This window comes from Gigantopelta aegis, chromosome 15 (assembly GCF_016097555.1).
Source record: "Gigantopelta aegis isolate Gae_Host chromosome 15, Gae_host_genome, whole genome shotgun sequence".
NCBI lineage: Eukaryota > Metazoa > Mollusca > Gastropoda > Neomphalida > Peltospiridae > Gigantopelta > Gigantopelta aegis.
The window spans coordinates 32,623,167-32,636,500 of NC_054713.1; the positions used below are offsets into that span (position 1 = coordinate 32,623,167).

A 13,334-nucleotide genomic window follows, 5' to 3' on the forward strand; every position below is an offset into this window, starting at 1 on the left:
TAGTTCCAGCAAGGTAATTGCAGAAGCCAATCGTGTGACTTCGAGGTGTTACGTCCCACTTAACGTTCTAGTAGGACGTATCATCACGTTAATATGTACCAAAATATTTTTTTAAACCATATGGGTATAGAGGCGCGGATTCAGGCGAGGATCAAGGGGCCCGGGCCGCCTATTTTTGGTCAATATATATTACTGAATACACCAAAAAATACACTTATCCCGACCATCTGTCAAGGACCTTTAAATTCTATTTTGAAAAACAAGAACGGCTTTTGGGCCTGTCACGGGGATCCTATAATACCCGTAACTGAATAAAACACGATTATCCAAATACCTCTCCTAACTGTATATCTATTAGATCTCTCTGTATCGGGCAGTGTATACCCGAGTAGCTCGGCTCTAGGTATGATCAGAGATACGATCTTATATAAAGTATATATAATATAGCACGTTAGTTCACTAGAAAACACAACAAAACACAATACACCTTGGAATCTGTATTAACCTTAAGCTGACAAATATATTAGTTAATCACTAGGTGTCTAGTTTGCACAATATTCTAATCACTTCACCGTGATACAACACACACACGTGTGATAATTGAGAAACGCTTCCAGAGGAACTTAATTAATAAAGGAATTACAACTCTATTCCTAACTGGTTAATTTTTAATTAACCCTTAACTACTCATTCAGTAACCTTGTAATACAGAATTAATACTGGTACCTATCACAATAAAGACACTAACCTACAGTTTACCTAGGTCCTCTATGATGACTGGCTAAGCTTTAATAATTTTAGACAGTGAAGCCTACAATTTACTTCGTCAGTTTACCGGAAACACTGTCTAAATAATATTGGTATAATACAGTATTAAAATATTTAAAGTCACATCAATCACATCAAGGTTATACAACAGAGCAGAAAAATATATATTTACCAAGTCCAAACGGACTAACGTTCCCTGAGAGCCTTCCTTGTGTTTCTCCTCGATATATCTAAAATCGTACTATTTTTTATAAAAAATCCGAATATCGCCTAGGGGTACAAGGCGGCACCGAATACCTACAAGTGATATTTCCACAGAGACCAAGACGGCATATTTTTCTTAGATGGCCAGACTAGCTGACGCCACCCGCTCGGAAAACAAGGTCGTAAAACAGAACTCGCGGAGGTATTACGTAACTACTGGCCACATGGCCTCCACATCTGGTCTGGGTGTGTATTAGAGGGTACGGTCGCGCGGAGGTATTACGTAACAAAGTGCCCACCTAGTCTAAGTGCATATTGGGACTGCACACAGCCCTCTAAAACAATTAATATCGCCACAGGCGAAAAGAAATTAAGAGCATGTTCCGTCAAACACCCCCACCTCAAAAAGGATATTTCCTCTACTCTAGGAATAGGGAAATATACTACATTAAAACAAAATGTGCGTTAACCGACGCATCCGGGCATTTATAACACATAGTAATAAGGTGACTACCAGTAATCACACGGAGTCTCTGAGTCCCTGGTATATAATAAAATATATAAAACAAAACAGAAATCAAGAACGTCAACACATTATCACAACGTTCAACTTCGGAACAGGGCATCAGCGATTACATTGGAAGTGCCCTTGATGTGTTCAATGGTAATTGGGAATTCCTGCAGAAGAAGACTCCATCTCAAAACTCTCTGGTTGGTGGCTTTCATTCTGTGAATGAAAGTAAGCGGATTATGATCCGTAAAGACCACCATTTGATGCAATGCCGATTTCATGTAGATCTGAAAATGCTTCAGAGCTTGTACCATGGCCAAAGCTTCCTTCTCTATAGTGGAATAGTTCACCTGGTGTTTGTCAAACTTTTTGGAGAAGAAACTTACAGGATGGTCCAGTCCATTTTCGTCTTCTTGGAACAGCACAGCTCCAGCTCCCACGTCACTGGCATCCACAGCTAGCTTGAAAGGCATTCGGTAGTCTGGTGCTGCCATCACGGGAGACGAGGAGAGCATCTGCTTAAGACGGTTGAATGACTTCTCGCATTCATCTGACCACTGGAACTTCGTTTCCTTCTTTTTCAGTGTCGCACGTTTTCCAGGTTTTCTCCGATAGGCATGCTGTCGAATCGATGTAGCGTTGGGTTCCAAGCGCATATCCTGGCTTAAGGTATTGGTAACCGTTGGAAGGTGCTGACAATTGGAAACATTGTCTTGTATCAATGTAGTCAACTTTGCTCGCTGGGGGCTCAAGTCTGCTAGAATTTGGCTGTTGGTTAATTTGATCTCTGCAGTCTTGACGTCATCACAGGAAATTGAGTGACTCTCAATCTGGAATGGTAACACTGGAACTATCGGCAGTCTGTCAAAATAACCTTTTAGCAAATTGATGTGACAATACCTACTTTTCCTAACCCTATCAGGAGTGTTTATCACATACCCTGTCTCATTAACCCGTTTGTGTACAACATAGGGTCCGAAATATCTGTTCTGCAATGTGCCCCGTTTAATGGGAATGTACAGCAGCACCTTATCCCCTGTTTTAAAATTCCGACTCCTAGCCTTCTTATCACACACTGATTTTATTTTGCTCTGAGCATGGCTCAGTTGCTTCCTAGCTAGTTCGGTTGCCTGCCACCTCCTATCTCTAACTCTCTTATTCATTAATACTCCCTTGTCCTCAGTTAACAATGTAGTGCGAGCTGCCAACAAATTTGGATCAGCCCCCTGCTCTAGAATTAACTCTTGTCTATTACAAGGTAAGGCCCCTCTATCAAACACAACTGGTTCATTTACCCTCTGCGGGAGGTCAACAGGTTCCACCACATTTAGTTCCTCAGTTGACTTATCTACCATTTTACTGATAACCTCATCCACTCCAATTTCATGGCTCACACACGTATCAGACAAATCACAAATATCCTCGGGGTCTCGTGTTACCCTTCTGGCCATAGCCCTAGTCATTACACACGCAGGATATCTAATCTCATCAACCTCACTCTCTTCTATTGGTAAAGGGCTGTCTTTAATTAACAATTGGTCACATTTCGGCTGACAACACTGACTAGTCAAATCATTACCCAACAAAACTCCTATGTTTTCAACAGGCAAGTCCTTTACAACACCCATAATGACTGGTCCCGTCACAAACTTCGAACACAAGAACACGTTATGTAACCGGACAACCATTTTTTCTCCAGTAACCGAGGTTAAGGCCAAACTACGTCCTGTATCTGAATTCTCAATACCAGCTAAACACTCCGACGTGATCAGTGACTGACTACACCCGGTATCTCGATAGACTGATATTGCCTTAGGACTCAATTCTTGTTTGACATCACAAACCATACCAGTGGACACATACGGGTTTACTTTCTCTGCCATAGGACTAACCATTAACTCTCTCGCTAACGGAGCTGACCTCACTAAACCGACCACTTGCGCATTATCGCGTTTCCTTTTAAAACAGTCCCCGACAAGGTGGTTATCCTTTTTACAGTAACTGCAATGTGGACGAAAAGTTCGTGCATTGGCTGATAATGCAGGCTTATCCTTATTTTGCCCACCAGGTGCATTCCTTGCCTGACTAGCTGACCAACTAGATGACTCTCCCCGATAGTTACTTTCCCGGGAAAAACCTGGCTGAAATTTCTTCTTATCACCCTGTTGTAAAGAGCTACCCTGTACTGCCTGAGCTTTGTGTATTAACACGTAATCATCTGCCACTATGCCTGCCTCCTCTATCTTTTTGACATCAACATCCTCTAAATGAATACGTAAGCTAACTGGTAATCCATTTTTAATGTCCTGTAGGATCAACAACTCCCGTAACTCGGTATATGACTCTACCCGATGAGACACCACCCATTTATCAAACATCCCTGCCTTCTTAGCCACAAACTCACTATAAGACTGACCCTGCGTTTTTCTCAACTCGCTATACCGTAACCGATAATCCTCAGGTCGTAATTCATAAGCCCTCAACACTGCCGCCTTAACTAGGTCGTACTGACTTGCTCGCTCATCACTCATTGAATTATAAGCTACGCTAGCCTTCCCCTTAAACTTAAACACGGCTAACAATGTCCACTTAGACTGCGGCCAATTTAGCTGCTTAGCGGCCCGTTCAAAAAGTTGGAAGAACATATGTACCTCCTGGTCGTCAAATACAGGCACTGATCTATAAGCCTCCGACATGTTAAACCCATTTCCTGCTTCCCGTCTAACTTCTTCAGTATTCAACTTTAACTCATGTTCCACTTTTAATTTTGCTAACTGGAATTCTCTATCCCTCTCTCTCTCTCTCTCTCTCTTCTCTCTCTCTCTCTCTCTCTCTCTCTCTCTCTCTCTCTCTCTCTCTCTCTCTCTCTCTCTCTCTCTCTCTCTCTCTCTCTCTCTCTCTCTCATGCACGTTCTTCTCTTTCGTACTCAAGCTTTTTAAAAGCTAACTGTTGTTCCACACTTAATTCATTTATCTCTATCTCTGGAACAATCTCACTGTCTTCTATAACAGGCCTATCACCAAAAACGTCCTGGATAACAATTGTCTTTATATCACCTAAGGTTTTAGCTGATGTTAAATCAATTTCCCGCTCACTTGCGATTTCAACTAACTCGGCCTTACGTGCTCGCTTAATTTCCACTACACTCAGCGTAGGCCTATCCAGCAAATTCTTATCCATGTTTAGGTATGACGCACTTATTATTAATTAATTTTCTAGTGAACAACGTTGCTACTTCTGGTTAATTTGTAAAAATAATTTATAAAGCCCCCATTTACAAACAATACTTTTTAAATATGCATGTCCCGTTTCAGATCCGGGACGAGCGCCCCAATTTTCACTCCTGTCACGGGGATCCTATAATACCCGTAACTGAATAAAACACGATTATCCAAATATCTCTCCTAACTGTATATCTATTAGATCTCTCTGTATCGGGCAGTGTATACCCGAGTAGCTCGGCTCTAGGTATGATCAGAGATACGATCTTATATAAAGTATATATAATATAGCACGTTAGTTCACTAGAAAACACAACAAAACACAATACACCTTGGAATCTGTATTAACCGTAAGCTGACAAATATATTAGTTAATCACAAGGTGTCTAGTTTACACAATATTCTAATCACTTCACCGTGATACAACACACACATGTGTGATAATTGAGAAACGCTTCCAGGGGAACTTAATTAATAAAGGAATTACAACTCTATTCCTAACTGGTTAATTTTTAATTAACCCTTAACTACTCATTCAGTAACCTTGTAATACAGAATTAATACTGGTACCTATCACAATAAAGACACTAACCTACAGTTTACCTAGGTCCTCTAGGATGACTGGCTAAGCTTTAATAATTTTAGACAGTGAAGCCTACAATTTACTTCGTCAGTTTACCGGAAACACTGTCTAAATAATATTGGTATAATACAGTATTAAAATATTTAAAGTCACATCAGTCACATCAAGGTTATACAACAGAGCAGAAAAATATATATTTACCAAGTCCAAACGGACTAACGTTCCCTGGGAGCCTTCCTTTTGTTTCTCCTGGTTATATCTAAAATCCTACTATTTTTTATAAAAAACCCGAATATCGCCTGGGGGTACAAGGCGGCACCGAATACCTACAAGTGATATTTCCACAGAGACCAAGACGGCATATTTTTTTTAGATGGCCAGACTAGCTGACGCCACCCGCTCGGAAAACAGGGTCGTAAAACAAAACTCGCGGAGGTATTACGTAACTACTGGCCACATGGCCTCCACAACTGGTCTGGGTGTGTATTAGAGGGTACGGTCGCGCGGAGGTATTACGTAACAAAGTGCCCACCTAGTCTAAGTGCATATTGGGACTGCACACGGCCCTCTAAAACAATTAATATCGCCACAGGCGAAAAGAAATTAAGAGCATGTTCCGTCACAGGGCCCACCTCTATTAAAAAATCCTGGATCCGCGCCTTCTGGTAATAAATGAAAATATTATTTGTATAATGTAAAACCACAGTGTGAAGAGCTGGGATGGGGGAGTATAATACAACACATAAATCAGGTAAAGTATATTTTAAAATTTTGTATAGAAATCAGTGTTATAAAAACTTTTATTCTGGGTGGAATTTAAAAGATTCCAAAACATTTCTGTTGCCAAATAGCCTATATAATTTCTCGTCGGCTTGAGATGATCACACTCCACCAAAATGTGACGCATAGTCGGTGTACACTGACGATGTTCACATTGAGGAGGGTCCTCCTTTAAAATAAACGAATGCGTCAAATATGTATGGCCGATACTGGCACAACACAAGACTACTTCTGTAAGGTGACCGCCACTGTCGCAGGACTGGCTTGACAGAAATAAGACTGTTTGCGACCGCACCGTCCCAATCATCTTGCCGAGTCGACAAAATATATTGGTTCATATGATATTTAAAATCACTGTAAGGGACTGTTTAACGACACCCTGGGGTGCTGGGCAGCACAAAAGTACACATCTTTTATTGGGTTTCAGAAAAAGTAAGCATACTGAAATATTAATCCTGAATTGGGCAATTTTATGGAAATGATTGTATCTGATGGAAAATCTCTAGTAGAAGCCACACAATTCCCATCCCGTGATCCGTCTGTGTAAACAGGAATGTAATCAAGGTACCTCTTGGAATTCCATGAAATGTTGTTTATAAATAACTGCATCTGCGCGGCCTTTCTTTAGATGAACAGATACCAGTTTGGGTTGTTTGATATACCAAGGTGGCAAAACAAAGTATAAGGCTTTCCAAAATGTTGGCTAAATCAATATTGCAAAAATAATGACATTCGGCTCCGTAGCTTCGCATCAAATCACTTCATATACTTGTTATCAAACCAATTTGCCCAATGTCGGTGTCCCCTTCAGTGAGTTTAAATATCATATTAACCAATATATCTTTCCGACAGGCGGTGCAGGAAGGATGAAGTAGTCTTTGTGCCGTGCCCGCATCGGCCATACATATTAGACACGTTCATTTGTTTTAAAGGGACATTCCTGAGTTTGCTGCAATTTTTAAGATGTCACCAACCAACTTTTTTTTGTAATTACAAATCAAATATACTTTTTTCTGCATAAAATATTAGTGGCTGTATATTAAACGTTTGTTTGATCGTTCTAATATTTGTAATGGGTTAAATTTCATTTTATATCTTAAAATATATTTTTTTTCCTACGTACGAAATTAGTTGAAGACAAAATCCAGTTTGGGCTTCTAGCAAATATTAAGCCGACCAGAAACACATTGAATATACAGACACTGATATTCCAAACAAGAAAATATATTTAATACAGTATGTAATTTTAACCGTAGACGTATTTTATTAGTCGAACACATCTTACAATGCAACAAACTCAGGAATACCCCTTTAAAGGACCCTCATCCTCGGTGGGAACACTGTCATTGTACACTGACTGTGCGCTAAATTTTGTAATCGTACGAAGCCGACGAGAAATGTATTATCTGCAACAGAAATGTTTTGGAATCTTTTAAATTCCACCTAGAATTAATTTTAAAGTTTTTAAAACACTAATTTCTGTACATACTTTTAAAATATCCTTACCTTTATATTTGTATTGTATTATACTATTACCCACAGCTCTTTACACCGGTTTTACATAATTATATGAATATTTCCATATACTTACCTTTTCTGACACCCAATAGCCGATGTGTATTTTTGTGCTGCGGTGTCGTTAAACATTCATTCATCAAACCATGCATTATGTGCAGAATGTTTTGACATTGATTTAATCTTAGTAGGTTACTGCAGAAAACATTTTGCACGTCTACCACCCTTCAACATACAAACTCTCCACGGGAGATGTTCTGAAAGCACGAAGACAAAGCTCAAGTGTGGTAGCATATGCAAGACATGCGCGCTGACCCACATCACAAAGCACCCATAATCAAGTTTAAATCTGCTCTCCATTCAGTTTTGCCAATACATTTTAAAATGTAAAGGCCTTCTATTTAACATATTTTAAATGAAGAACATATCTTAAATGAACAACAAAAGATAGCCTTCTGTTACAAATATCCCACAGAAATGTGGTCTCCCCCCCCCCCCCCCCCCGAACTGGAATGTTTTGTTTAACGACACCACTGGAGCACAGTAATTAATTAATCATCGGCTACTGGATGCCAAACATTTGAAATTCTGACAAGTAGTCAACAGGAAACCCGCTACATTTCTTTCTAATGCAGCCAGGAATCTTTTATATGCAACTTCCCACAGACAGGTTAGCAAATACCACGGCCTTTAATATACCATTCGGGGTGCACTGGCTGGAACGAGAAATAGCCCAATGTGCTTGCCGACGGAGAACGATCCCAAACCGACCGCGCAACGAGCGAGCGCTTTACCACTGGGCTACGTCCTACCCCTGTAATGAGATGTTTTTTTTCAAGAAACAGCTGAGGACCTAAATGATGACCTCCTTTCCGGCAGACGTTCTTCGATTTTGAGAATCGAAATCCATTGTCAGTTGCCCATTGTTGAAACTGCAACTGACACTGAATAATACTCCTATTGGATGACCTTTAAGAAATCTTAAAATCATCGACATATAGCGAGCTATTAACACCAGGTAGAAGATTATGATGTTACCTCTCATCTTGAGGGAGTGAGGAAGAAGGAAATGGTTTATTTAACGACGCACTCAACACATTTTATTTACGGTTATATGGACCACACAGATATTGAGTGAAGAAACCCGCTGTCGCCACTTCATGGGCTACTCTTTTTCAATTGGCAGCAAGATATCTTTTATATGCACCATCCCACATACAGGGTAGCACATACCACAGCCTTTTATATACCAGTCGTTGTGCACTGGCTGGAACGAGAAATAGCTCAATGGGCCCATCGACGGGAATCGATCCCAGACCGACTGTGCATCGAGCGAGCGCTTTACCACTCGGATGCGTTCCGCCCCCGTGGGAGCGATTCAGATAAAGTAGATCACAGTCGTAACTTGAAAGACCTATCTTTCAAGAAATTATAGACTTGCATGCATTTCGCTTCACCACAATGTCATGTTAGGTCTGTGTTGACTGCAACTCTTTTAGTGGCGAACTTGTTACGTTGGTTTTGCCGTCTCTACGAACATTCTGGCATCCATGAAGGATAGCTTGTTATGTAATTTGGCCTCTTGAACACTCTTTTGCAGCTTCCACCGCGGACACTCTCGCGAGTAAACACAGTTGTTGCCCCTTTCAGATGAGACGAAGAACATTGTTTTAACATGTCTTGCTGTCATTGTCACAAAGAGCACATGTAGGTGGCCAAACCTCTGGCATTTGAAACAACGCAAGGGGTTTGGAGTTAAAGTTGGGTTTAGAGCACATCGATTTATTAATCATCGGCTATTGGATGTCAATCGCATGGTCATTTGGACTCACTCATAGACAGGAAACCCGCTACATTTTTTATAATGCAGCAAGGGATCTTTTATAAGCACTTTCCCACAGACAGGATAGTACATACCACGGCCTTTGATATACCAGTCGTGGTGCAGTGGCTGGAACGAGAAACAGCCCAATGGTCCCACCGACGGGGATCGATCCCAAACCGACCGCGCATCAAGCGAGCGATTTACCACTGGGCTACATCTCGCCCAATTTGGAGTAAAATGTTCAATGGGAATACAAAGGACATAAATGAAACCTCTAATCACTTCCGGTTGGACTGGTACAGAGGACTAAACACAACAACCATGTTTCTCAATTCCTTTATTGATAAACATTCACATCTACAATCATCGATTATTATTGTCAAGCTGATGCAATTACAAGTAATCTACTCTATAATATAATGTTTCCTGAACAAGAATGCAAAGTGATGATTTCGTATCATTTACCACAAGCGTGCGACAAAGTTGTTTCGGTTTTATAATGTATTTTGGGCCAGTGACCTTAATACTAAATAAAAGTTTGTGCTGTCTTATTTTGTCTTGATATCCGTATTGCTGTTGCCGAGGCTAAAGTCCTCTAGCATATCAGAAAACCAGGGAAAATTAGTAATCATAATCATCATACAAAACATCATAATCATAATCATAATAATCATGCCGTTGGCGTCTTCTGGGTTGTGGTCTCTGAACTTTACCAGCTCGTTCCAGTTCAAAAAGAAAACTCTTTGCTTTCTGTTTTAGACCCCACGGAACGCCAGGACCGCTCAAGAAAAACTTGTACTTCTTGTGTTCACCGGTGTTTATCTCCACACCGGACGGGTTTTCTTGGAACTCCTTTATTCGCTGATCCATACTTTCTTCTGCGCAAAGCCATTTTAGTCTGAGGATGACGGCTGGAATGGTTTCGCCCGTCTTTGATCTCAGTCTACGCAGGAATCGTTTTTCCAGATCAGATACATGCTTTGGTGGCGTTTGGAGGTTGTACTTTATTGCCATATCTTTTTGCAGAATGGCGTCAATTTTCCCAAGTACTGTTTCGCAGAGTTTATGGACCCGACTGTCAACATGCTCTTTTCCGTGTAACAAGATGCGCAAATCTGCTTCTATAGGGACATACGCGTCGCCCTTTTCGTCCACTTCCGCTTTTACAGCTTCTATGTCTTGCTTTATCTGATTACTTTTCATGTCCTGGATAATCCGGTTGTACTGTTTCGCTTCTGACATCCCCATTCGTTTAATAACCGCTTTGTGGTCTTCGTTTTCCATGTCACTTAGGTCCAAAGGTTGATTGTATTCGGTTTCCATCTGGTGTAGAATCGCGGTACTGACTTCAATCCGTCTGGCTTCCTGGATGCCTCGCACCGTATCGTCCCATCGGTATCTCAGATCCTCTTCAGTGCGTTCTTTGAGGAGTGATGTTAAACCCTTCAGCTCAATACGTCTGCAATGAAAACATTACTATTACTATTTGAATGTCTACATGCTTTAAACTATATATCTGTGGCGACAGTGTCGCTTCGTCGTCACAGATACTTAACATTTAATTATTTGTCGCTTCGTCGTCACAGATACTTAACACTTAATTATTTGTCGCTTCGTCGTCACAGATACTAAACACTTAATTATTTGTCGCTTCGTCGTCACAGATACTTAACACTTAATTATTATCTATGAATATATATTAATAAAGTTTTTCTCCATTCATCCGTGACTGTGTACAAAGCACGTGATCACTGTTTACAAAGCGACATTGGCAGGAAGTCAAGCTGGTCAACGCAAAGTTTGATATTTGATATATAGGGAATAACTGGTTACTCATGTTACCTCTAAATGTCACACACATCATCAAATATCGGTTTATACATCATTTGTGTAACCCAGTAAATACATTTTAAATGCATATTGTCACAGACCACTGAACTATTAAATAGCCTAAAAAAGTATTACCTAAAAATATATAAATTTGATTTGTCCCTAAATGTACTTTATTCAACCATCTACGTAGCCACCATATTGCACTTATTAATGATATTTCGTAAAAATAATTGAATTATGGCAATGGTCTATAATTCAAAAACTAATATTGTCAACAGGGTTGACATGGATTTCATTCCATTGTGGTTCAGTTAATGTGATGCGATAGCTAGATTAGGTTTCCAAATATTAATGTAATTTTCATTTCTTATCCATTTTTAGAGAAATAGGTTCTTAAATCTATGACAGTATGCCTTTAATGACATTTGTTACTTTTAAATGGTCCAAAATACTTTTGAGGGCTAACTTACACAGGTAATGATATTGGTTTATTGCCGAAGCAGCCATCTTGGAAAATGGCCACCACGGTCGCCACAGGCCATATTGAGAATGCCTTCAATCTTTTAAAATGCTCTCTATGATGTCTAGTATGTGTGTACCAAGTTTCATGCTTTTATCACGATTCGGTCTTTTTTATTATTATTTTTTTTACACATATCCTTTGGACTACAACAGATATTTTTGCTTAATAATTATAAACTGTTGAAACTAATATAATTGAAAGATAACCGTGTTCAGTGGGGACTGCACTTATTTAACTTCACACAATTTCGCGTACTAATAAGATTTAAAAGTATCTTGATAGAGCGATTATCTACATCTGATTACGGTGAAAGTCTGACATTTGACAGACCGCCGCAGTTCGAGAGCCTGAACACCGTTCAGTTATGTCTAAGATATCAAACAAAATGTGAAGATTAGTTTTACAAAGTAATATAAATATACTGGGATTGACATTATTAGATTAAATAATATGGGAAACAAAATAAATTGAAGTTCAAGAAAGGCTACATGTCGTGACGTAGATGACACTGAGATGTGACACCATGCAGATTTTAATAAATTTTACATCGAAATCGGCCAGATAGATCACTGGTTATGGTTATTTTCTTATGATACTAATCTACCTAGATGATGAAGAAAAAGAGAGACAGAAGGTAGTCAAAATTTTATTTTAATTGGACCTTAAATCTGCCAGTTACTGCAGAATGACTCATACATCTGTGTAGCCCAAGTGCTCTGACTATAAGAGAGCTAGACGGACATTTGGACATAAATACGCTCTCATTACAGTCGGAGACCAAGCTATGTAATTTTTTGGCAATCGCCGACCACCAAAAAGTAGTCAAAGATTTCCGCTGTAATATCAAACATATGTAATGTCAAATACATTTACATGGACCATTTTCGAGTTCCTTTATTGAAAAAAATTCAGATATTAATCACTAATACACACACTACAGAAAGAAACCCGACAGCACCCACATTCAGCTAAGCTTCGGCAAACTCCGGGCAGCAGAATTTCGCCGACCTACATCGTGACGTTGCGTCACATGATCGCATACTCAGCCATTCCGTCTTCCAGGGGCCGTCTCATGCAATAATACGTGCCCGACAATCACCCCAAAAAAAGAAGAAAAAAAAGAGTTTGTTTTGTGTAACGACACCACTAGAGCACATTGAGTCATTAATCATCGGCTATTGAATGTAAAATATTTCGTAATTTTATCAATATTAGAGAAGAAACCCGCTACATTTTATCATTAGTAGCAAGTAATCTTTTATAGGCCTATGCACCATCCCACAGACAGGATAGCACATACCACGGTCTCTGACTGTAATGAGAGCGTATTTATGTCCAAATGTCCGTCTAGCTCTCTTACAGTCGGAGTACTCGGGCTAATATCTGTGGTCTATACCTTTTCATTTCTTCGTACAACTCCGGAATGAGGACTCTGACGTCTGCTGTTGCGTAGTCCGTCATCTCTTCTGTAAACGGACGGTGTGCCCAGTACTCCCCATCAGCTTTCGTCCATTTATCCTGAAAAAGGTAAACATTTGAATTATAATCAGTCTAGTATGCCCCCAATCTG

At 39.9% G+C, this 13,334-nt stretch overlaps 1 protein-coding gene across 1 annotated transcript in view; it reads right to left on the minus strand.

Moving 5' to 3' along the window:
* Positions 1-9,728: 9,728 nt before the first annotated feature.
* LOC121389774 overlaps positions 9,729-13,334 on the minus strand; it is a 31,954-nt gene continuing 28,348 nt past the window's right edge. The window contains exons 6-7 of the mRNA XM_041521422.1: positions 13,161-13,282; positions 9,729-10,867 (exon numbers count right to left, since the gene is read on the minus strand). Coding sequence (XP_041377356.1) covers positions 10,030-10,867; positions 13,161-13,282 — 960 coding nt within the window. The 3' untranslated portion in view covers positions 9,729-10,029. The remainder of the gene's footprint in view (positions 10,868-13,160; positions 13,283-13,334) is intronic.